Source organism: Phyllostomus discolor, chromosome 9 (genome assembly GCF_004126475.2).
Source record: "Phyllostomus discolor isolate MPI-MPIP mPhyDis1 chromosome 9, mPhyDis1.pri.v3, whole genome shotgun sequence".
Lineage (NCBI taxonomy): Eukaryota > Metazoa > Chordata > Mammalia > Chiroptera > Phyllostomidae > Phyllostomus > Phyllostomus discolor.
In genome coordinates this window covers 96,218,742-96,241,228 of record NC_040911.2, presented here as the reverse complement: position 1 = coordinate 96,241,228, position 22,487 = coordinate 96,218,742, and the positions used below count along the sequence as shown (strand labels likewise).

At 54.5% G+C, this 22,487-nt stretch overlaps 1 protein-coding gene across 1 annotated transcript in view; it reads left to right on the top strand.

Annotated features, from left to right (window-relative positions):
* SULF2 (sulfatase 2) overlaps positions 1 to 22,487 on the top strand; it is a 99,778-nt gene that overhangs the window by 29,322 nt on the left and 47,969 nt on the right. Inside the window, exon 3 of the mRNA XM_028524722.2 lies at positions 11,838 to 12,077. Coding sequence (XP_028380523.1) covers positions 11,838 to 12,077 — 240 coding nt within the window. The remainder of the gene's footprint in view (positions 1 to 11,837; positions 12,078 to 22,487) is intronic.

Below are 22,487 nucleotides of genomic sequence, written 5' to 3'. Positions count from 1 at the left end.
TGCAAACGGAGGAAGAGGAGCTGTGGTGTGATGCGGACCCAGGGGAGAGAGAAGAGCAGAGGAAACCGTGGCTTACTTCAAACACACAGATTCCCTGTCCCCGTTGTATAGATGAAGAGACGGAGGCACAGAGGAGTGAAGGTACTCATCCAAGGTCACACAGCTAGAACGTGGCTGAGCGGGATTCGAACCCAGAGCCCGTGCTCTTCAGCACTGCTCTGCTTCTTAACCAGCCTTCTGGGATGGCTGTTGTTTCCAGATTGTCAGCGTGTTTGTTCGTTTTCACTGGTACAAGTGCTGTTGCCAGAAATGTCTTTATCCACACACCTTTGCACACACCTAGCTAAGAAGTGGTTCTGAACGGTGCATTCCAGGAAGCGGATGTGGTGGGGGGTGAGTTTAGAGCCCGCGTGTCCCGTGGCATCTGTCCGTTCCTGCCCCTCGGCGCTAACTTGCGTAGATCGGCTCCTGCGTGCCTTTCCGACCCCTAGCGAGCCAGCCCCTCCGGCGACAGAGCCGGCCTTGGAAGGAGTCCGCCCTTCTTCCAGGAGGCGAGGGGCGGGAAGGTGGCAGTGGGAGGGGAGAAGGAAGGGCTTTTTATAAACCACTAGACAGACCCGGATCAATAATGCATGTTCCCAGAAAGGCCAGCACATTATCTCACAGTCCGCGACAACCGGCACGCAGAGGGCGGTCCTAAAAAATTCATCATCTGCTATTTTCTGCCCGTCCGTGTGGCAGTTCCGACGTTCTCGGGGCTGGAGACGTCGCCCCTGAGATAATTCCAGGCTTTCTTCCAGTCCCAGGACGGAAACCAGCCGTCGATCCTCATTAGGGTCTGGCTGGGGGGACCGGTGCGGGACGCAGCCCCGAAGAGGGGCCCCTCGTCTGGTTTCCTGACTGCAAGGCGGTGGGGGGAGAGGCGTGGGTTCGTTTTCCCGTCCCCTCCCTGAGTTTGACACGCCTCCCTGAGCTGTCACCCGGAAGCATCAGATGCCCGGGGAACTGGTCCCAGAGCGTATCAGTCAATACGTGGCCTCAATTGTCAACACATGTTCAAAGCCATTAGGAGCACTCCTGGATTTGGGGGACCTCAGACACCCGCATGGTCCCAGCGGGGCTTCTTCCCCAGTAGGTGGGAGAGGAAGAAGCACATGGAAGCCAAGGTCTTGTTCACGTGTGTCCTTGGGTCAGAGAGCCCGTGACCCCGGGCACGCGAGCGGGCTCTGAGACCCCAAGGGGAGGGCGGCCGGCCCTGGCCCAGAGCCAGGGTAAGACCTGCGGCCGCCCAGTGCCAACTGTTCTATTGGAAATTTTCTTCAACCAGACTTACTCTCTTGAGACTTCAATATTATTTTACAAGGAGGCTCTAAATTATGACTGTAAATGAAAACCCAGGATCCATCGCCTTTGGGGAAAGGTCACCGCCAAACCTAGTACAATGAGCACAGCAGTGCTCTGACATTTCCGCAAGATGCTGCCTCCCACGGGGCTGGCGTGAGGGCTGGGAGGGGGGAGGCGGGGGGAGGAGGGGCGAGTCTGTACAGGAAAAGCCAAGAGCTGGGACCAGAAAAAGACAGGACTGGTGTGTGACGTCCAGGAGATGCCCGTGTCTCCCTCAACAGGCTCTCTCTGGAGCGGGGCGCCCCACCCCAGAGGGTGGGCCAGATTCATTCATTCACAGGTCTTCCTTGGACACCTACAAGGCAGCAGCAAACAAAATAGGCAAAACCTCTGCTCTCCTGGGGCCGACAGTCTAGTGCAAGAGTTAATAAAAAATGTATACAATCAAATATACAGTGCATAAGATAGTCCAAGCGGGGAGGAGAAGAAAGCAAGGCAGGGGTATCAGCAAGGAGAGGGATGGGGAAAGGGAGGGAGGGATGTGACTTTATGTAGGGCAGCCTCACTGGGAAGCCACAGAAGGGAGGGACCGGGCAAGGGGGTTCCCCTGGGGGAGAGCATCCCGGGCAGAGGGAACCATGGGTGCAAAGGCCCTGAGGCAGAAGCCGTCCCGGCAGACTCACAGAGCAGCCCAGAGGCCTGAGTGGCAGAACACTGGGAGCCAGGGGACAGGAGGAGGTGACATCTGAGAGGTGATGGGTGCTGGGAGGGTGCATCACACGGGGCCTTTGGACCAGGGAGAGAACTGTGGCTTTTTGAGTGAGTGGGACACCAGCAGAGAACATGGAGCGGGGAAAGAACATCCCCTAACTCACGTCTTAACGTGAGTCCTCTGGCTGTTGTATATAAAGAACAGACCGAAGCGGGTAGTAAGAGCGGGGACCCCGGTGAGGCATCTACTGCAACGATCCAGGCAAGAGACGACGGAGGCTCAGGCCAGAGCGGGGAAGAGGAGGCCGATTCTGCGCATCGCTAGAGGGTGGAGCTGACGAGGTGTACCGGTGAATGTGAGGCGGAGCGGGAGAGGTGTTCATCTGAACATCCGCAGGGAGAGATCTTCTGTTTGTGCAGATGGGGAAGCTGAGGTCGGGTCCTGGTAAACTGCAGACACCTGTGAACCGCCAGGAGGCGCTGTCCAGGGCAGCCAGCCCTCCAAGTTGAAGCTCGGGGGAGAGCCCAGGCCTGCAAGGACCTGGATGGGCCTGCATGGGCCTGGATGGGCCTGCATGGGCCTGGATGGGCCCGGAGGGCGGGAGGAGGGGAGCATGCACACGATTGCCTGTTCGGGCTTCACCAGGTCCGAGATCCTCACTGGACTCTCAGAGAGAGGCCTATGGCCCTACAAACCGCAGGCCCCCGCAGGAAGGGCTGCTTGTAGCAGACAGAGGCTTTCGAGTGAAGGGCCTGGGAGGGTTGTTGGCCAGGCCCTTGTTTTCTGCTTCCCGTCTGCAAACACAAGGAAACCACACCCTGGGCTGCAGACTGATGTCCAGAAATCAGTTCTAAATTGTAGGCTCGGGTGCTCTGCAAGGGCCAAGTGGCTGGAAGCCCAGGACACTGTGCCCAGATTCCGGACACCAGATCGGTGCTAACTTCCACCTCAGCCTCCCTGGAATGTCCACCCCTGACATTCCCGCCGCTGCGCAACAGGGTCAGAAAAGACACGTAGATGCAGGTTATCTCAGGAAGGAGGGAGGCTCCCTCGGACCCACCCCGGTGTTCAACTTGCCAAGAACATTCCTGCAAGACTCTTTTTTTCAATTCAGCAATACTCGGGAAATCACTGAAATTCTGGAAGCTAAGTATATCGGAATTAAGTTTGGCTACACATAAAAGAAAATATGAAATCGCAGCTGCTTAAACGAGATACAATTTTGCTTCCCACCCACATAAAAAACATTTGGAAGCTGGCAGTCCAAGGCAGGCACGGCGGCATCAAGGTTATTGGAGACCCAAGCGCCTTCTCTGCCTTTCTGTTCTACCAGGCTTATTGCAAGGCTCCCGTCCTCAAGGTCTCCTCGTGATTCAGAATGGCTGCCTAAGCGCCATCTATCACAGCCTTATTCCAGGCAGTTCAGAAGGAAGAAGCAGAAGGGCAAAAGGATGGACCTTCAAGTTAAGTTCACTCCTTTTAAGGACCTTATCCTGGACAATCACATACAAAACAAACAGAGCTTATTCCCGTAGCCACGCCATCTCAGCAAGAAATGCAGGGCACACTCAAATTTGGGTTATTCAAGGAGGGTGTTCTTTGTTTGTTTTTGCTAAGGTGCAAGCCAGTGTAAGGAAACAACTAGTGATGGCATGGCACCCAAGGTGAGTTAGCCACAGCGAGGTCATCCTCACCCAAGACCAAGAGGAGCGAATGGTTACTGGGAACTAGCGACAGAAAGGGCCACTCAACAGGAGCCGTCACCCTCTGGTGACACCGCAGGGACGGACAGGGAGGGATCCGTACCCCAACCTCAGTTCACCTTTTGCCGATCTACCAGGCCCCTCATTGAACCCAAACCCAGCCTGACACCAGAGAGTGGAGTGGTGTGTGGAAGCAGCTCCCCCGGTCAGCTCCCTGGGCTGGGGAGCTGGGCAGAGGGAGGCTCCGGAGGCTCCGGAGGCCTGGGAGGACCGCTCCCACGAGTGACTACGAGAGAGTCTAGGAGATGTGGTCTCCTAGCTAAGTGCATCGGAGATCAAAATCAGGACGCGCTGAGAAGAAGGGGAAACATACTGGTGGGCAACCCAGGGTCTTGGCCACTGCAGAGATCAAGAGCAAGGGGCCCCGTGAGGGCCAGCGTCTCCAGCAGGGGCGGCGCGGCTGTGTGATGGGCACTGGCTGTCAGAAGGAGTCGCGCACAGGGAAACTGGGGGGGGAGCTGAAGGGAAAGTAGGAGGGCCAGGCCGTGTGGCAGGAAGGGCAGCCGGCAGGACCTGGGGGGTGAGCGGGAGGAGCTGGAGGTGAGGGCAGAGGGGAGAAGGAGAAGGCCGATGGAAAGTCACTGAAACCATCTCAGCAGGTCGAGCGTTTCTTCCCGACTCACGCGTCCATCCAGGGTGGGAAGGGGGTGGCCGGGGACACGAGTGGGGTCCGGGAGACCAGCTGTCCAGGTGGGAGACGACAGGGGCGCTGCAGAGGGAACAGGGTGCATGGTGGATGGAGCAGGTTCTGTTGTGAAGGTCTGGCAGGCAGAGCTGGCGATGGATTGCCGGTGGGAGGGGCTGAAGGAGAATCAAGGATGACTCCTAGGTTTTTGGCTGAGCTGGTGGGCAGATGGCGGTGGCATTTACGGAGACGGGAGACTGGGGGAGGAGGAGCGGGTGTTCGGGCTGACGACAGACAGCAGGCTGCTTTGCCAGCGTCACCCACCAGGCCAGGGGCGAGGCGGCTGACGGGCTGGGCGTGGCCCGCCCCGACAAGTAGGCAGAACACGCTGGCGGAACAAACAGCCTCCACCGGAGGAAGTGCGCTGGAGAATTACAAGGGAAAGGAGCGTTTGTGGGTGAAGCTTCTCAGAGAGGAAATGACCGATGGTCGCCCAGTGCCGTGGATTAGCAGGGCGACCCGCCCTCTGCCGGGTCCCTCTGCCGCCTCCCCTCCAGGGAGAAAGGCCGTAACAGAATTTTCTCCCTGGAGCTCCTGCCGCCAGAGCCGGCAGAAGGCAGAGGAGGAGAAATTAACTTCGCAATCTGACAGCCCGGTGTTCATTAATGAAATTCCAATACTGCCTCTTCGACATCTGCTTGATTCATTCGGGTTCAGGAACCGTTTTCGGGCCTTGGCTTTTCACAGCTGAAAACAGAAACCACGTTTGACTCGGTTTTGGAATGTCAGGGATCAGGAACGGTTCCCCCACCGCACCCCCTCCCGGCCCCCCCGCTGCAAGGAAGTCTCGCTGGGGAAGCAGGTCCCTGGAGTCCGGTGTCGCTATCCTGAACTGAGCTGCCAACAGACAGCGCGAGGGGAACAGGGGCGTCCTTCTGCCCAGAGGTGGCCCCCGGGTGCTGCTGTTCGTCCCCCAGGCCTTTCTCTCACCCTCCTGCTAGAGACAGAGTTCTTCTGCTGGGGTGTGACAGCCGTGAAAGAAGTGTCCCCGGGACAGGCCGCTCGCAGCCTGGTGCAGTGATGTGGTGGGCATTCCCGGGCACTCGGGGACCAGGAGAGGGCAGCCTGTGCATTCCAGCTTGAAGGGTGGACACCAGCAGCTGGAGGACGGTATGAGACACAGGTACTTTCCCTCCTGTGGCCTGCACTCAGGGACCTCCGCCCCCCACCTGTCCAGGTCAAGGTTCAGTTCCAGCCTTTGCCCAGACCCACGGCCTCTCTCCTCCCTCCTCCTCTTAAAGCATGTCTGAGTGGGTCCCTGGGCCACAGCGAGTGTTACGTAGTAGGTTCACTTAGCTGGGCCCTTCGGCTAGACTAGAATCTGCTAAGGATTGCAAACTCCGCACCTGCAGGGCCAGGCTGGTGTTGCAAACGAGGGAAGGGGGTGCGGTGGGGGCCAAGGAGAACCGGGCGGGGCCTTTCTGCAGCCAGCCTGTGCTTACGCTCGCCCGCTGGCCCATCAAGGCCGGGTCTTCGTGATGTTTCAAGCAAAGCCTGAAAGCTGAGTTGATGTGAGATCTCCCCATTAAAAATACAAAGTCAGCAATTAATTCAGATCTTTGAACACTTCCAAGCAGATCTAAAAATCAAACACCTGTGCAGACTAGCTTCTGTCCAGAGGCACACTCGGTGTGTGAGTGTGTGTCACACTGTAACCGGGGGCCCCGGTAATTAAAAACTTTAGAAGCTGGCAAGCGTGATGTGCCTCCTGTGTGCCAAGTGCTGAGCGAAAAGCCTCACCTGTTTACTTCCCAGTCAGGATTCTGCCTCCGTCCAGGGGAGAGGCAGCTGTGCTTGGCCACAGATTTAAGTCAAGATCCCGGATTTTACTTTTTCTGCATCTCCCACCCTCACTCCTTTCCCACAGAGGGCCTGGCATCTCAGACTCCAATTGTTTGCATGTAATTTTAAGAGAACAAACAGCGGAAGGCACCATCTCCTTGGTTACTCAGCCAAACCAGAGCCCCGGTGCCATCACGGTTGGGGGCCATAAGAGTCTGTCTGGGAGGGTTGCAGGGGGCATCTGCTCCCGCTGACACAGGTTTTTAGGGCAGAAAGAGGATATGAGCCCCCTAAGTCCCAGCAGTGACAAAAAATTGGGTCACGTGTTGCATCTTGAAAGCCCCCAGCACCTGCTGAGTCCCCGTGGGCAGCGATCACTCCGACCCAGACCTTCAGACGAGCAAATGAATTCAGAGTCTCCTGAAACGCCCAGGAAATTCACGAGATCAGATCAGGCGACAGGGCAACAAACGCCGATTTTACTCCTTGCAAACTCACTTTGGTATACGTCCAAAAATACACCATTAGCCCACCTCATCCAGAATTTCACATAGCTACTTAGGTTGAGATTCAGGTTTATTTTTTAAAGTCCTTTACAGCAAAATATCAAATAAATAACAGCACAGGCAGTGCTCGGAGAGGCCCCTAAAAGGCAATCACAAAGTAGAGGGGGGAAGGCAAATGGGTGTCACAGGAGAAACGCCACGTTCCTGGCAGGTGACCGGTTTGGCCGCCGAAACTTAAGTGCCAGCGACAGGGTGGGGGTGGGGCTCCCCAGGCCTGTTAGAGCCACAGAGCAGTGTCGGGGTGACTGCACCCCCGGCCCAGCGAGGCAGGAAGGTTTGATCACGGAAAAAACCACATCTGTTTTCGTCTGCCCGTCCCAGGTTTATGTTGGACGAGGGGAGTTTGGGTTGGCCGGCTCGGCTTTGTTGAGAATAGCAGAACCCGGCCTCTTTATTTCTGTGTGAGCCCGTCTTGCAGGTTGCTTGCTGCCTCCCACCAGAGCCGGCCGCCTGCACTCGGGCTGTGCCGGGCCAGCAGGTTCGATCTCACGTGTTCGAGCTCCAGATGTGGCTTTCCAGAGCCCCGTTGCTGTGGCAGTTTTAATAAAGCAGGTCACTGTCCCCAAGGGGAGGCTTAACATGCAGCAGTGCATACACACAGATGCCACTGTCATCTCACTCGAGGCGTGGTGGGATTGTGCTTTCATGATGGACTGACACCACTCTCCCTCCGCTGGCTGCTTCTGGTGGGGGGGACGGGGTGGGGGGTGCACCGAGCAGGCATGCACCGAGCAGGCACGTGCCGGCCACAGCCAGTCAAGGGCAGCCGATCGCTCGCTTCCTCTGAAATTAGTGGGATGGAGCTGTGAGCACCTGGAGACCCCAGTTTTGCACAGGTCACACATAAGGAACAGTTCGGCAGGCTGTGTGCTTTTTGCCAACGCAGCGTTCGGGGCTGCTGACTGCCGGTGAATATTCACCAGGTGGCGGCCTCCCCGCTGTTTAGGAGGAGGAGCGGGCAGGGCGGGTGGGTGGCCGGCTTTGTCCTTTCTGCAGCCGCTGCAGACCGAGAGGAGCGGTGATCTCATTGCCTCCTCTGTCTCCATCGTTTGCAAAGAGCAGCCAAGGGGCCGATTCTGCCTGGACTGCCCTGGATTCATTTCTTCACAGGGTATTTATTGAGCACCTACTGTATGCCAGGCACTATTGCAGGGCGGGGCTGCGAGGCACAGTCGATAACGGCAGCTCTTGTGTGCCCGACATCTGGGGTGGTGGCAGGATGACAAGCAAGAGCGATAAGTAAAAATGCACAGGGGCATTGTGTGTGAGGTGATGTGTCAGAGCTGAGCGTGTAAAATGAGGAAGAGGGTATGAAATACCTGGGTGGGACAGGGGAGTAAAATTGTGGGTGTGGTGGGCAGGGAAGGCCTCCCCAAAAAGAGAATTTGGGAGTGAAGACGAAGGGGGTGAGGGCCCAGGCTGTGGGAGCTGGGGGAAGGAGTCCCTGGGAAGGGGCCCAGCATGGTCAGAGGCTCTGAGGTAGGAACGAGCCTGGCTGCGGAATGGGCCAGGTGCGGGGGCTGGATCTTGCAGAGCCTGCAGACCACCACAGGGACTTCGTTCTCGAGTGAGTAGGTGAGTAGGAGCCATGGAGGGTGCTGAGGAGAGGCATTACAACACCAAGGCCTTCAGGGACTGGTCAGGTAATGTGGATGCACAAAGTTGGTGTGAGACTATAAGGAATGCTGGGGAGTGTGGCCAACTAGAGAACACATGATCTGTTTAGTGCCACTTAAAGTCAGGTTTTTAAAATCCACTGCCTAGAACACACATACGCACCTGCCTGCATCCAGGCACAAACCAACTCGGGCTCCTGAGTTATATGGAAACCCAAAGAGTATAATAATTTTTTGGTTATTTTAGTAGATCTCTGTTAAGCCCCCACTGTGTGCTGGGCACTGTCCTAGGCTCGGGAATATGACAGTGAACAAAGGAGGCCTAAACCCCTGCCCTCGCGGAGCTGTTCCAGGGGAAGCGACAGGCAGCAAGCAAACAAGCGAACTAGGAGTGACTTGGGGGCCTCAGGGCAGCAGCTGCCCTGGGGAGAAGGGAGGCAGGAAAGGGAGCGAGGAGGGCTTGGGGGTGGGGAGGCAGTTTCAGTGCCGGTCCAGGGAAGGTGTCGCTGAGATGTCAGACGTTTGGCCACTAACCTGAAGGCGGCCAGGAGAGAGAACCCCCCTGGTGGAGGGGTACCACTCAGGCAAACACTGTAAGGTGGGAATGTGGCTGGCATTCAAGCGTGAGACCTCAAGGGCACAACCTTGACCTTGATATCTCGTTTGTGGTGGCAGGAACTGATTGGCCAGCAGAAGCCTGCCTGGGGTCCCCAGGGGCCAGGTCCCCGGGAGCAACCTGAGGCTGATGAGGCCCCAGGGCTCCGCCAGACCGAGACAGGGGCCCCGAGACCGTGCCACGCTCCATCAGGTTCTGGCGAGGTAGCACCTGCTGGTTGAGGGACGCCTCAAAACAGCCACCGCCTGCATCCCCTCCGGAGGGAGACGGCACCCGGTGGAAAGCCGGGACCCTTGGGGACTTCTTACGAGCGCCTTTGACCTTGGTGCAAATGTTCACACAGTCCCAGGGCCTGACCATTCCTGCTCAGACACAGAGCCTGGTCTTTCCCCCACCCACGGGGGGCAGCCTTGGCCAAGGGGCTCAGGAAGCACAGCGGGCTCCAGGAGGGTGTCCCGTATGAAACCACTTCTGTGCTGGGCTCGGAAGGCTTTGCTCTGTTTTCTTCAGTCGCTCAGTGGCTTTTCACAAAGCATCTATTGCATATTCCTGGGGATGGGGATGTGGACAGCGCAGGACCACCTAGAACTCTCAAACCAGAAGGGGAGGCAGATCCTAAACAAGCAAACCAGTCCAAAAGGCCATTTCAGAAGGAGACAAATACTAAGAAGAATCGTACACTTGTGTGAAGGGAAGGAAGCAGGGTGGGGGTTCCTTCAGATGGTGAGACAGTAACCTCTCATTATCGAGATCGGAATGATGGGCCAAGCCAGCCAAAGTGAAATCTCAGAAAGAGCCCCAGGCAGCGGCAATAGCAAGTGCAAAGGTCCTGGGGCAGGGGTGAGCTCGGAGCATTTAAGAAACAAGGAGGCCAGTGGAAGCCCACTGAGCAAGGAGATGAGGTCAAAGGAACACGGGAAGAGGTTGACAGGGAAGGGAAGGTCTTGGACAGTCTTCCAGGCCACGGGGGGGGAATTGGGTGTTTTTTGTGAGTGCGGTGGGGAGCGACTGGGTGGTTTTAAGCATGAAGAGATGGGATCTGTGTTTTCCTCAGGGAACCTCCAGCTCTGTTCCCTCTGTGTTTGGCAGAAAGACGGGATAAAGAGCTATGTAAACCTCCTCTTCATTCTTGGGCTCCAGGGACAGAGTGTCCCCGGGTTGCCAGGGGGCTCTTGTGCTTGGGGTCTGCCGCTCCTCAGCAAGACCCTCCAGTGCCTGGTGAAAGCCGTGTTGCTTTCCCGTGGCTGTCCGAACAAATCGCCACAGACGGGCTGGCTTCAAACAGCAGAAGCTGACTGTCTCACAGTTCCAGAGACAGAGGAGCAACGTGAGGGAGTGGGCAGGGCTCTGGCTCCTCCAAAGGCTCGAGGGGGGGGATCCATCCCGCTCCTTCCGCCTCTGGGGGCTGCAGACACTCCTTGGCTCGTAGCTGTGTCCCTCTGACCTCTGCCTCCGTCTTCACACAGCCATTCCCTCTGCGTCCACGTGTCTCCTCCTTCTGTCTCCTAGAAGGATGCTTGTCACTGGATTCAGGGCCCACCTGGGTAATCCAGAGCAATCTCACCTCAAGGCCCTTCAGAGTATTCACAAAGACCCTTTTTCCAAACTAGGTCACAGTCACAGATGTCAGGGCTTCGAACACAGACGTCCCCTCAGAGGGTGGACCGCAGGGACTGCAGGGAAAGGAGGGAGAGCTGAGGATGGCCACAGAAGGAGGGGAAATTCCACCATTTCCATTATCACTGCGTGTTTGGGTAGCAGCCGTAAGGCATCCACTCGTCACACACTGACTGAGCCCCTGCCGTCTGCCACACTCCACAGGGGCGGTGAGGGTGGGCAGTGACCAGGGCGGAGACTGCGCCCTCGTGGGACATAGACGTGCGTGGGAAGCACCTGCCCATGGCGGGGCATCCACACACGTCCATGTCCTCTCCTTCCCACGTGCCTGAGCCTGCTGCAGCCTCCTGGAGAAACAAGACCTGGCATGAAGGAAACCGCCGTACATGGTGGTGTGCAATTATGCCCTAATGACATGTGCGGCGCATGGAACAGGAGCTCCGGGGAGTTAGAAACCGGAGAGATCCCTGGTTTCTGCCCCAGAGGGTAGCGAGATGAGGTGCAGATCGACAGACCGGTTGGATCTGGGGGCAGGTGGGGAGGGGCTTCCGAGCCAGAGGAGCATGGGGACTGGGGTGAGTGCATTCCATGGCTGCTACGGGCATTTCGGCTGAGAAGGAGCCACAGGGAAAGTGGGCCGGGGGGTTGGTGTGACCAGATTTTGAAAACAGAGAATAATTCTTGGGCAGGTTCCAAAGAAAATAAAGCGTAATCTTCCCTCGGTTTACATAATAGTTGCTTCCAAAATATATATGTATATATAGTTATATTTATATCAATGTATATTAATATTATTCCAAAAAATCTTCTGTTTATAAAACAGAGTTCCATTCTAGGCTCAGAGAACTTACAAACAGGATTTCACCTCCACCCCACAACTGCCGGGTGCAGCTGGGGGCCCAGGGTGGTCCCTTGCGGTGAAGGCCCATGCCCCAGTGCCTTGCTGCCCACAAAGGCCGGCAGTACCCCCCTATCTGTCCCGGGAGATTTCTAAAACGTATCCCCCTCCCCCCGAATGCAGGTGCCACCGGTTGAGAGCCACTCAGCACCACGCCCGTGCCTAATTGTTCCGCGCCCACCGCGGCGCACGAGGTGGGGCCCGCCTGCCGGCCTCTCACCTCCGCCTCCCGTTGCAGGTTCCATGCAGGTGATGAACAAGACCCGGCGCATCATGGAGCAGGGCGGGGCGCACTTCATCAACGCCTTCGTGACCACGCCCATGTGCTGCCCCTCGCGGTCCTCCATCCTCACCGGCAAGTACGTGCACAACCACAACACCTACACCAACAACGAGAACTGCTCCTCGCCCTCCTGGCAGGCGCAGCACGAGAGCCGCACCTTCGCCGTGTACCTCAACAGCACCGGCTACCGCACAGGTGAGGGGCGCCGCGCGGCCGCGGGTGGACGGCGCTGGGCAGTGGCCACGGTGGCCCGGGACCAGTGTCTCTCCCGGTGTTGCGCCGGTCCCGCAGCGCCACCCTCGATGACTTCGGGTAGTGCGCCGACAACTTTTTTAAATCTCAAAAGTTGTGCGTTTATTTCTATATGCGTTAGAAAAATACGGATTGATTTGCCTATAGTCGTGGTAGAAAGCGGCCTTTTCAAAGGAATCGGAGTTAAAAAAATTAAAAAGGGAATTCACTTTAAATATGAAATACAGCTCAGAGAGAGGCCAGGAGCCCCCTGCAGGAGTCTGGGTTCTCCGTGAGTGATGTCGTTGAAGCCGTCGGGGACTGGTGTAGTGACTCAAGACCATTAGCATGGAAGGAGGTTCCAGAAGAACGTGGGGCTGGGGAGCCGTGAGGAGACGGTTGTGGAGGTGGAGGGGGCGTAGGTGGGGATTGTGTGGCCCCTGCGGAATGGCCCAGAAGTCGACTCGGCGGCCGGCTGTGTGTCCACACTTGGCTGTCTGCACCTCCTACCCAGTGTTGCGGCACCCTGGGTGAGAGCAAGCCAGGTCTGTGTGCCTTGGCAAAGGCACTCGGGTGGGTTCTGAAGACTCAGCTCCGAGGCCGGTTGCCCGAAGCAAGGGCACAATTACAATCACTCACCTCCGACACCATTGTACAATCCTCCAAGCTCAATTAATTTGGTCTGCTTTAATTAAAAATAAATAAGCACTCCCACCTTGGCCAAGGAGCCGAGGCCGTTGTGAAATCAGATACTGCGGCTTGGGTGTTGCAACTCCAGGAAGTATGTCCCGGTGACCAGGTACCTTTGGGGGGTGGGGGGGGGGGGCGCATGACACGAGGAAAGGACCAGTGCCTCGCTCAGCTCCGGCCACAGGTGGAGCCGTGCGGCTCCCCTCCGTGACAGGGCGTGGCCGTGAGCATGGGGAGGGGATCAAGCTGGTGAGGTGAGGCTTCTCACCGACTCACTCCGCCACCAGCATCGCCCAGAAAGTGGGTCCTACAGAGAGCACCAGGAAGGCCTCAATCCCAAACACGGGGCTGCGTTGGCCCTGGGTCTCTGCAGAGAGTCACGTACCATGGTTCGCCAAGGGCCACCATGCAGGGGGCTGCGGGGACCTGGATGTAGATGCAGAAGGCAGGGCGGGGGGAGAGGGCGGGCTGCAGCGGACCAGAGGGCGCCGACTGGGAGGGGCATCTGCCCCTCAAGTCCGGGTACAGCAGGTCCTCCAAAAACACCCCTTTGTTCACTGTCATGTCGTTATAACGTTGGTCAGAGGCCACAAGAACTTTTATTTCTACCCATTAGCCTGTGGTAAGACTGGTTTCACGATGCGTTACTTCCCTGCAGGTTGCAGACCCTCCTATCGATGACGGTGAGTGAGGACTGACTGTAACTAGAGCCGTGGGTGCTGAGGGTGGCCGGCCTTCAGAGAGTTCTGCTCCGCGCTTTTTGCTGAAATCGGCTGATTTCAAAAATGTTGGCAAAAGTCAGTGCCAACCGTGGGCCAAACAAAACATGTCGGCAGGCTGAGGGCGGCTCACGGCCCCTTTACACCCTCTGGCCGCAAGGCCTGTGTGGGACCCTGTAGCTTTGGATGCCAGAGAGCAGTGAGGACCCTAAAAGAGTTCACATCAGCCCCCCTCACCTGACAGCCAGGACGCTGGCACCCCAGAAAACAGGTTCACCCAGAGTCGTTAAAATGAGGCGCTTGTGGCTTCTTCAAAATGGAAATGAGACTGGGGGCGTTCAGAGGGATGGGCATCCGTCCCATTGGAAGGAAACACATATCAAGAAGTGTCTAGGGGTTCGTGGGGGGAAGATGAAGCCCGAGGCTTCGGAACCTTACAGCTGGTGCGAGCAAAGGAAGCGTCTCTCAGGGACAGTCTTCAAAATTGATTTCTTATCCTGAAACCTACACAAGTCACCGAAAAGCTGTTTCCCCAAAGAGCTGCTTTCATCAGACTCCGCTTAATTACCATGCCCTCGGTGAAGACTGGGAACCTAACGTCAACTGTAAATTTCTGTTCACAGAACACTTGTTTTTTGCAAAACTGTCACTGAGAGTGTTATTTGTTATGTCGAGAAGGCCCCTCTGTACAGGGAACTCCATTCCAACCTGACTCTCAGAACTGAGGATCCTGAAAAACGTTCTTACTCGGAACTGGTATGCTCCCAGTCATTAACTAACAAGAGCTATGTACCATGTATACTTTCCCTCTTTGCCCTGGCAGCTAGGAAGCTCATAGTTGAGTTTTACATTAAGTTGCTGCTTAAAGTGAAAACATTTTAAAGCTACCACTACCTAATATTAGTTACATTGGTCATGGCTATTTGATTGAGGAAAAATGATAAGAAAACTATAATAAATTCAAAATCCCTCTTAATTTGTTTTTTTGTGACTCACATTAGAAAATATAACTTTTTAGTCCCCCCCACCAAAAACCAAGGGTTATCTGCTCTCGCCAGGTCTTCAGACACATGAAACCCTGCGTTCCTGTGCAGAGCAGCTGATTGACTTGAACTTGACCTTGTGTGTGAGACTCCCAGGATGGCAACTGTTTCTTACTCTCAGTTAAAAGTCCACGCTGCTTGTGGGGGACAGGGCAGGGGGGCTGCCCCACTCAAACTCATGAATCAATCAGAGACTCAACCAGTGTCCTTTTATTGAGGTATCATTGACATTATATCAGTTTCAGGTGTACACCATAATGATTCAACATTTGTATATGTTGCAAAATGATCCCCACGGCGAGTCTAGTTAGCGTCTCTCACCGGGTGTGTTTATAGACTGTTCCGTGTGCGACGAGAACTGTTCTGATCCACTCTCTCGGTCTCCAAACGTGCAGAACAGCATTATTAATGCAGTCACTGCGCTGTACCTCGCATCCCCATGGCTTGTACCTCTCGGCCCCTTTCACCCGTTTCGCCCTCCCCTAAACCCCTGCCTTTGGTGGCCACCAGTCTGTTCTCTGCATCTGTGAGCTTAATTTTTCTTAAGATTCTACATATAAGTGACATCACATGGTAATTGTCTTTCCCTGTGTGACTTATTTCACTTAGCGTAATGCCCTGAAGTTCCATGCACGTTATCTCGAATGGCAAGATTTTCTCTTTTTTAGGGCTGAATACTATTCCACTGTGTGTGTGTGTGTGTGTGTGTGTGTGTGTGTGTGTGTGTCTTTATCCTTTCATCCGCTGGTGGACATAGATTGTTCACGTATCTTGGGTAAATCATGCTGCAGTGAACACAGGGGTGCATATATATTTTTCAGGTTGTGTTTTCATTCTCTTCAGAGAACTACCCAAAAGTGGAATTGCTGGACTGCACGGTAGTTCTATTTTTAATTTTTTAAGGAAGCCCCATAGGATTCTGTCTTCCCGTAGTGGCTGCCCCAATGCATAGTCCCGTACACGGGGCACAAGGGCCCCCAGCAGTGCTTGTCACTGCCTGTCTGTCGATGGCCGTTTCAGCAGGTGCGGGTGACATCTCACTGTGGCTTTGCGTGTCCCTGATGATTAGCGGTGCTGAGCGTCTCTTCGTGCACCTGTTGGCCATCTGTGGCTGTTTTTCCAAAAAATGTCTGTTCAGATCCCCTGCTCATTTTTATAATCAGAATGTTTGCTTTTTTGCTGTTGAGCTGTGTGAGCTCTTTAAATATTTTGGAAATTAACCCCTTATCATAGATATGATTTGCAAATCTTTCCTCCCATTCAGCAGGCTGCCCTTTCATTTTGTTGATGGTTCGCTTTCCTGTGCAGAAACTTTTCAGCTTGATGGAGTCCCATTTGTTTTTGCTTCTATGGCCTTTCCTTCTGGTGAGAGATCCCTAAAGAAACCATCGCGAAGGCTGATGTCAAGTTACGGTTTCAGGTCTTACGTTCAAGTTTTTAGCCCATTTCGAGTTATATATGGTGTGAGACAGTGGTCTGGTCTCATTATTTTGCACGTGGCTGACCAGTTTTCCCACCACCATTTATTAAAAAGACTGTCCTTTCCCCATTATATATTCCTGGCTCCTTTGTTATAAATGAATTGACCGTGTATGCGTGGCTCTCTGTTCTGTTCCATTGACCCAAGTGTCTGTTTTTATGCCAACAACATACTGTTTCAATTACTGTAGCTTTCTTTTAGAAGCAATTTTTTAAAGATTTTATTTATTTATTTTTAGAGAGGGAAGGGAAGGAGAAAGAGAGAGAGACTGACAGACAGACAGAGAGAAACATCAATGTGCGGTTGCTGGGGGCCGTGGCCTGTGACTCAGGCATGTGCCCTGACTGGGAATGGAACCTGCGATGCCTGGTTCACAGCCCGCACTCAATCCACTGAGCTACGCCAGCCAGGGCCAATTACTGTAGCTTTTTGATATAGTTTAAAATCAGGCAGCATGATGCTTCCAGCTTTGTTCTTCTTTCTCAAGATCACTTTGGCCATTCAAGCTTCTTTGTGGTTGCATACAAATTTTAGGATTGTTTGTTCTATTTCTGTGAAAAATGTCGTTGGAATTTTGATAGGGATTGCATTGAATCTGTGTGATCCCTCTGGGTAGTGTGGGCATTTTACAATACTAATTCTTCCAATCCATAAGCACTTGAAAGCAACTTGCCATTTCTTTGCAACTCCTCCAGTTTCTCTCATCAGTATCTTCCAGTTTTCCAGCAGAGGTCTTTCCCCTCCTTGGTTAGATTCATTCCCAGGTATTTTATTCCCTCTGATGCAGTAGTAAATGGGATTGCTTTCTTAATTTCTCTTCCTGATAACCTGCTCTTCGTGTATAGAAATGCAGTGGACTTTTGCCCTTTGATTTTGCACCCTGCAACCTTCCCCAAGTTGTTTATTAGTTCTGATAGTTTTTTGGCAGAGCTTGAATAGCCATTCTGTAAGGTTTCCTGTGTAGATTCTTATATCTGCAAATAGTGACAGTTTTACTTCTTCCTTTTTGATTTGGATGCCTCTTATTTCGTTGTCTTGCTTAATTACCCTGGCTAAGACTTTTAACACAGCGTTGAATAAAAGTGGTAAGCATGGGCTGCCTTGTCTTACTTCAGTTCTTAGAGGAAAAGCTTTCGCCGTGGGGTATGATGTTCACAATGAGCTTTTCATACGTGCCTTTATTATTACTGATGAGTTCAGTACTGGGTTGTTCAGTGTCCACATGCTTCTGAATATTCTAGTTTTCTTGTGATTGATTTCCAGTGTCCTACCATTGTGGTCAGAAAAGGTGTTTGATATGATTTCCATTTTCTTTTCTTTTTTTTTTTTAAATAAGTGAGGAATTTATTTCAATGTCCTATGATATATATTTTTTAAGATTTTATTTATTTATTTTTAGAGAGGGAAGGGAGGGAGATAGAGAGAGAGAGAGAAACATCAATGTGCAGTTGCTGGGGGTTATGGCCTGCAACCCAGGCATGTACCCTGGCTGGGAATTGAACCTGCGACACTTTGGTTCCCAGCCCATGCTCAATCCACTGAGCTACGCCAACCAGGGCTTGATTTCCGTTTTCTTGAATCTGTTAAGACTCATTTTTCAACCTAACGTACACTCTGTCCTGGAGACTGTCCCATGTGCACTGGAGAAGAATGTGTGTTCCGCTGCGTGTGGATGATGAATGCATCACGTATCTGTTAAATCCCATCTGCTCTAACGTGTTGCTTAAGGCGAATGTTTCCTTATTGATTTTCTGTCCAGACGATCTACCTATTGATGAAGGTGGGGTATTATTGTATCGTACGTCTCTCCCTTTAGGTCTATTAATATTTGCTTTATATATTTAGGTGCGCCTAAATTTTTTCAGGTTTTTTAAATTTTTTATTTATTTATTTTTAGAGAAGGGAAGAGAGGAAGAGAGAGAGGGCGAGAAACTTCAATTGGTTGTTGCCCGTACAGGGGACTGGCCCACAACCTAGGCATGTGCTCTGACTGGGAATCAAACCAGTGAAGCTTTGGTTCGCAGTCCGACACTCAATCCACTGAGCCACCCAGTTAGGGCAGGTGCTCCTAAATTGATCAGAGACTCAACTTTTTTCTATTTCTCCTTATTTCCCATCGATGGGAAGTAAGTCAGATGAGCACACATGACCGCAAAGGAGCCTGGGAATGGAGTCCTTTTTCCTGGGTGGCCGTTTGCCCAGCTAAAAATTCTTTTACTGTGGGAGAAGGAAATGAATCCTGAGGGAGGGTTAAAGGCACAACCTCAGGGACAGCGCCCAGCGATTTGTGTATGTGATCCCGTCTTGAACGCGAACGTCAATGCGAATGGCAGAAGACTGGAACTGGAAAAATCTCCCTCAGGTAGACCAGCTGTTGAGCGATATTTCATGTAAGCAGTTTTTTAATGTCTTTAGTTGGGTATTTTTATCTTGAAAAAAAATTAAATTATGAAATTTTGAAAAAAACTTACTTTATGTAACATCTAGCAGTCTTCAGCAAAGGTCAGGTCGTAATTGTCACTAACGGGTTGATTGCTTAAACAAACGGCTGAAGTGTCCGTTGGGGGCGGGGCGTAATTCGTCCAGCAAATGGAAATGGGAGCACGACATGGTATTCCGCACCCTCAGTCGGCTCTGCAGAGTCATGAGGAGTCATTTCTGCAAAGTGATTTTGCAGATTTGACCCATTTTCCCAGGGCCTGTCTCTCCGGGTCCTCTGACATCTGAGTCCCCGCCTGGGAAGTGCTGGTTACCTCGCCGCCGTTTTCAGGGGGTTCTCCGCTCCCTATCTCACAGCCCAGATGACTGGTCGCCCGTGGATTCGCCGGTGCTTCAAGCTGTCCTTCCGCGTCGCTTTGATTAATGTCACAAGACCGTGCATCTTTTACAAGATTTGTGATCTCATCTCGCAGTGATCTTGCTTTGGGCTATGTTTGCAAGAGAGATGGACCGGGAGTGAAGGGGGAGCTGCTGAGTTTAAGCAGGATGAATATCGGTGTGTTCATGGACAGTTCTGTGTGTTAGCTTCCTCCAAGTTTGGGGGCTTGGGTCTCAAACGTAACGACCCTTGAAAGGACAAATTGCATGTTCAGTTTTTACAAAATGTACGTAGCCGTCGTCATTTGGCACATTTACACTGCCTTGACGGTGCTCACCCATACACCCACGAGGCAAAGTTATATAGTAGTATCCTGGGAATGAGTTGCCTCTTTGCAAAGTCGTGGAGAGCAAGAGTTCTGCCTGGGTGTGAGGACGGGCTCAATCATTTCCTAGTGGAATGGATTTGGACAAGTTATTTAATTTCTTCATCTTGGTTACCTCTTCTAAGAATAATAGTGTTCCTTAGCTCATAGGGTTTTGTGAGGATAAAATGAGAATAAAATGGGCTCTCCTGTCTGCCTTGCCATGGGGTTTTGTAAATATGCTAAGACAGTGACACACCGTAAACACTTGAGAAGTGTTAGCAGTGACGACAGCGATCATTGGCGTGGGCAGCACAGCCTCGCACGGCCCATCCCAGACCCGGGCTCCAACAGTGCACGACACGTTACTCGGACACAAGTGGTACACGTGGACCGGAGCGTGGCGGCCTGTGCTCAGCCTCTCGGGTGATCAGCGAAATGCAAATTAAGGCAACCAGGAACTGTCACGTTTCACCCGTCACCATAGCGCATATGCAGGGGTCCTGCGCACCAAATGTTGGGGGGCGTGGGAAAGCAGGAAGTCACATACACTTGAGTTGGGGGGGTGCATCCTGGCACCTCCGCTCCAAAGAGCAGTTTGGCCGTTTCTAGCAAAGCTGAGAATGTGCACGTCCTTCCCTTCGGCATCTCTCCTCCGGCTCTTACCCCTCAGTCCTGAGGACGTGCTGTGTGCATTCTGCTAGTGCAAGGAGAGGGCGCTTCCCGGCAATTTCACGGCCAGTAGATGGTCTTCAGATCCACGCGACAGAAACCCCAGCTCCCCAACTCCAAGCAGTTTCAACGAGACACTGGATGTTTTGCTCCCTGCCCTGAAAGGGTGACCTGGAGGCGGAGGCAGGTCCTGAGGTCTACCAGTATCACGATTTTATCACAGAGCTTGCGGTCTCCAGACGATGGCGGGTGCTCCCGGGCGCTAGGTGCCTCTTCCCAGAATGCCCGAGTGGGGAGGTGTTTTTTAGTCGGACCACAGCGCACCCCCTGAACCAGTCCCCACGGAGAACGGATGGGGTGAGCCAATTAGCGTAGCCTACATCGCCTGTTCCTGGAGCAGCCGGTGGAGTCCGTGTCCCCCCAGCAGCTGGGCCCCCGGGAGGAGACGGAGGGCTGTTGGGGAGGATAGGGAGGGAAAGCCCACTGCAGTGGCGTCACGAATTTCCACCGCACGGCCGCTGGTAAAATTATAAGTAAATAAATAAATAATAAAAACTCCATCTTTTCCGGCCCCTCTCTGGCAAGGCAGACAGGAGAGCCCATTTTATTCGCATTAGGGTGATGCTCTCTCGTCCACACGGCCATCTGAACCTGGCAATCCCGAGCCCGTCCCCGCGCCCAGTTCCGGCCGTCTGGGGCAGACTCCTGGGGCGACGTGAGCGTTGATGGGGAGGCTTCTTCCCCTCCCCCGTCCTGTTCCAGGGTGCGCTGGGGGGTGAGGGAGCATGCCCCACCCCATCACACACCCAGACGACGCCAGGGCTCCCCGTTGGAGTTGTTTTCGGATTTGTCCCCCAGTGCATACCCCGATTGCTTTCACTCTTCTTCTCCTCGCCCCCTGCTGGGGAGGGAGGTCAGCTGAGGACCTCCCCACACCACTGGGCCATCGGCCTCAGACAGCCCCCCGGGGGATGCTGGGGGAGGCTGGGACACCCTGCCCTCCCCTCTCACAGGAGGGCATTCACGGCTGGCGTGTGGAGGCGGGTGTGTGTGTGTGTGTGTGTGTGTGATGTGTTTTCTCCCTAACATGGTTTCAGGGCCTCGGAGGCGTGAGGGCCGGTGCTTGACACACCTCCCTCCTCGACCCCTCTGTCCGGATCCGCCCCACCTCCTACCTGACCTCCGCACACCAGCGTCCAGTGCCTCCTCGACCCCTCCCCTCGGACACCTGCCCAGCATTCCACACCTGTAGACCTGTCGCGTCCAAAATGACTCCCTCATCTTGCCCCTCCGCCCCAGGTGCCCCTCACCGCCTCCCCTTGGTGGCTCCAGTGATCTGGTCGTTCAGGCCAAAACCCGAATGTCACTCGATTGTTTTTTCTTCCTCTCGGGTTCCCCATTCGCTCCGTCTGCAAAACCCATCAGCTCTCCCTCCACAGCACGCCAGAGCCCGCACTGCCGCCACCACCTCTCGCCCGCACTGCCCCTCCTCGTCCTCCCCAGCCTCCCTGCACCCCACCCAAAAGAGGGTTCCCTGCCCCCCTTTATTCCCCCACGCCCACTTTGCTTTCCTTCGGAGCCCTTGCCAACACCTAACGTGTATTTGTTGTCCGACTCCCGAGTTAAATGACGCCCCTGGTCTCCTCCCCCGTTCCCTGCCCCGGTTCCCGCTTCCTCCGTCTCTCCGGCCCTTTCCGCCACCGCCGAGTTCCTTTGCCATGTATCTGGTTGGCCGTCTCGCTCGTAAAGCGTCGGCTCCATGGAAGCGGGCTATCTAGTCGGGCCTCCCCGCCGTCCCCGTGTCCAGAAGGCGGCCTGCCCAGAGGAGGTGCTCCGTGAGCCGTCGCAGGGTGTGCGGCCGAATTTGCAGGCTTGGACCAGGGCCGGCAGCCCCCTCCCCGCCTTCCCCCATCTTCTCCAGACTCCCTTCTCCTCTCCCACTTCTCTTCCCCCCACCCCGCCCCCGCCACCTTGGCCTCTCCTTTTTCTTCCCAGCCCCTTGGGCACACACAGAGAAGAAAGGACTTCGCTTCTTCCGGGGCCCCCTCCCCAGGGCCCCGCGTGCAGCTGTCCTGCCTGCACAATGGCGGCCTTCTCTCCGCTTGGCCTTCCTCCTGCCTCTGCTCCCCGCTCCCTTCCTCTCCCCTCCAGTGCATGAGCACAGGCAGCTGCCTCCTTCCCCCTGCCCAGCTGCCCCTCCGCCTGCCCCCTCTCTGGCCGGTGGGTGTCACGGCAGACTGTCTTCATTCATCCCGTGCAGGGGGCCCGCCTCAAGCATCAGGGGACCGTCCCCGCCCCTCCCCTGACGCCCAGGACCCCACCTTCCCCACCGTGGAAGTCTGGGCATCCGCAGGAGTCCAGCAGCCCCTCCTGGGGCCCAGGCTGGCCCCAGGAAGGTGTCCCTGAGAGGCAAACATTTGTCACCTCCATGTACGTCTTCAAGCTGAATTTCTTTGAACTCCCAAGTTAGTGGTCCCTCCCTTTCTCCAGGGCCTTCCCCTTTTGAAACAAGTAAAACGTTGGCGGGGAGTGCAGAGAATTAGTCTCTGCTTCCAATCCTTTGTCACCTAGCCGAGACCCGGCCCCCT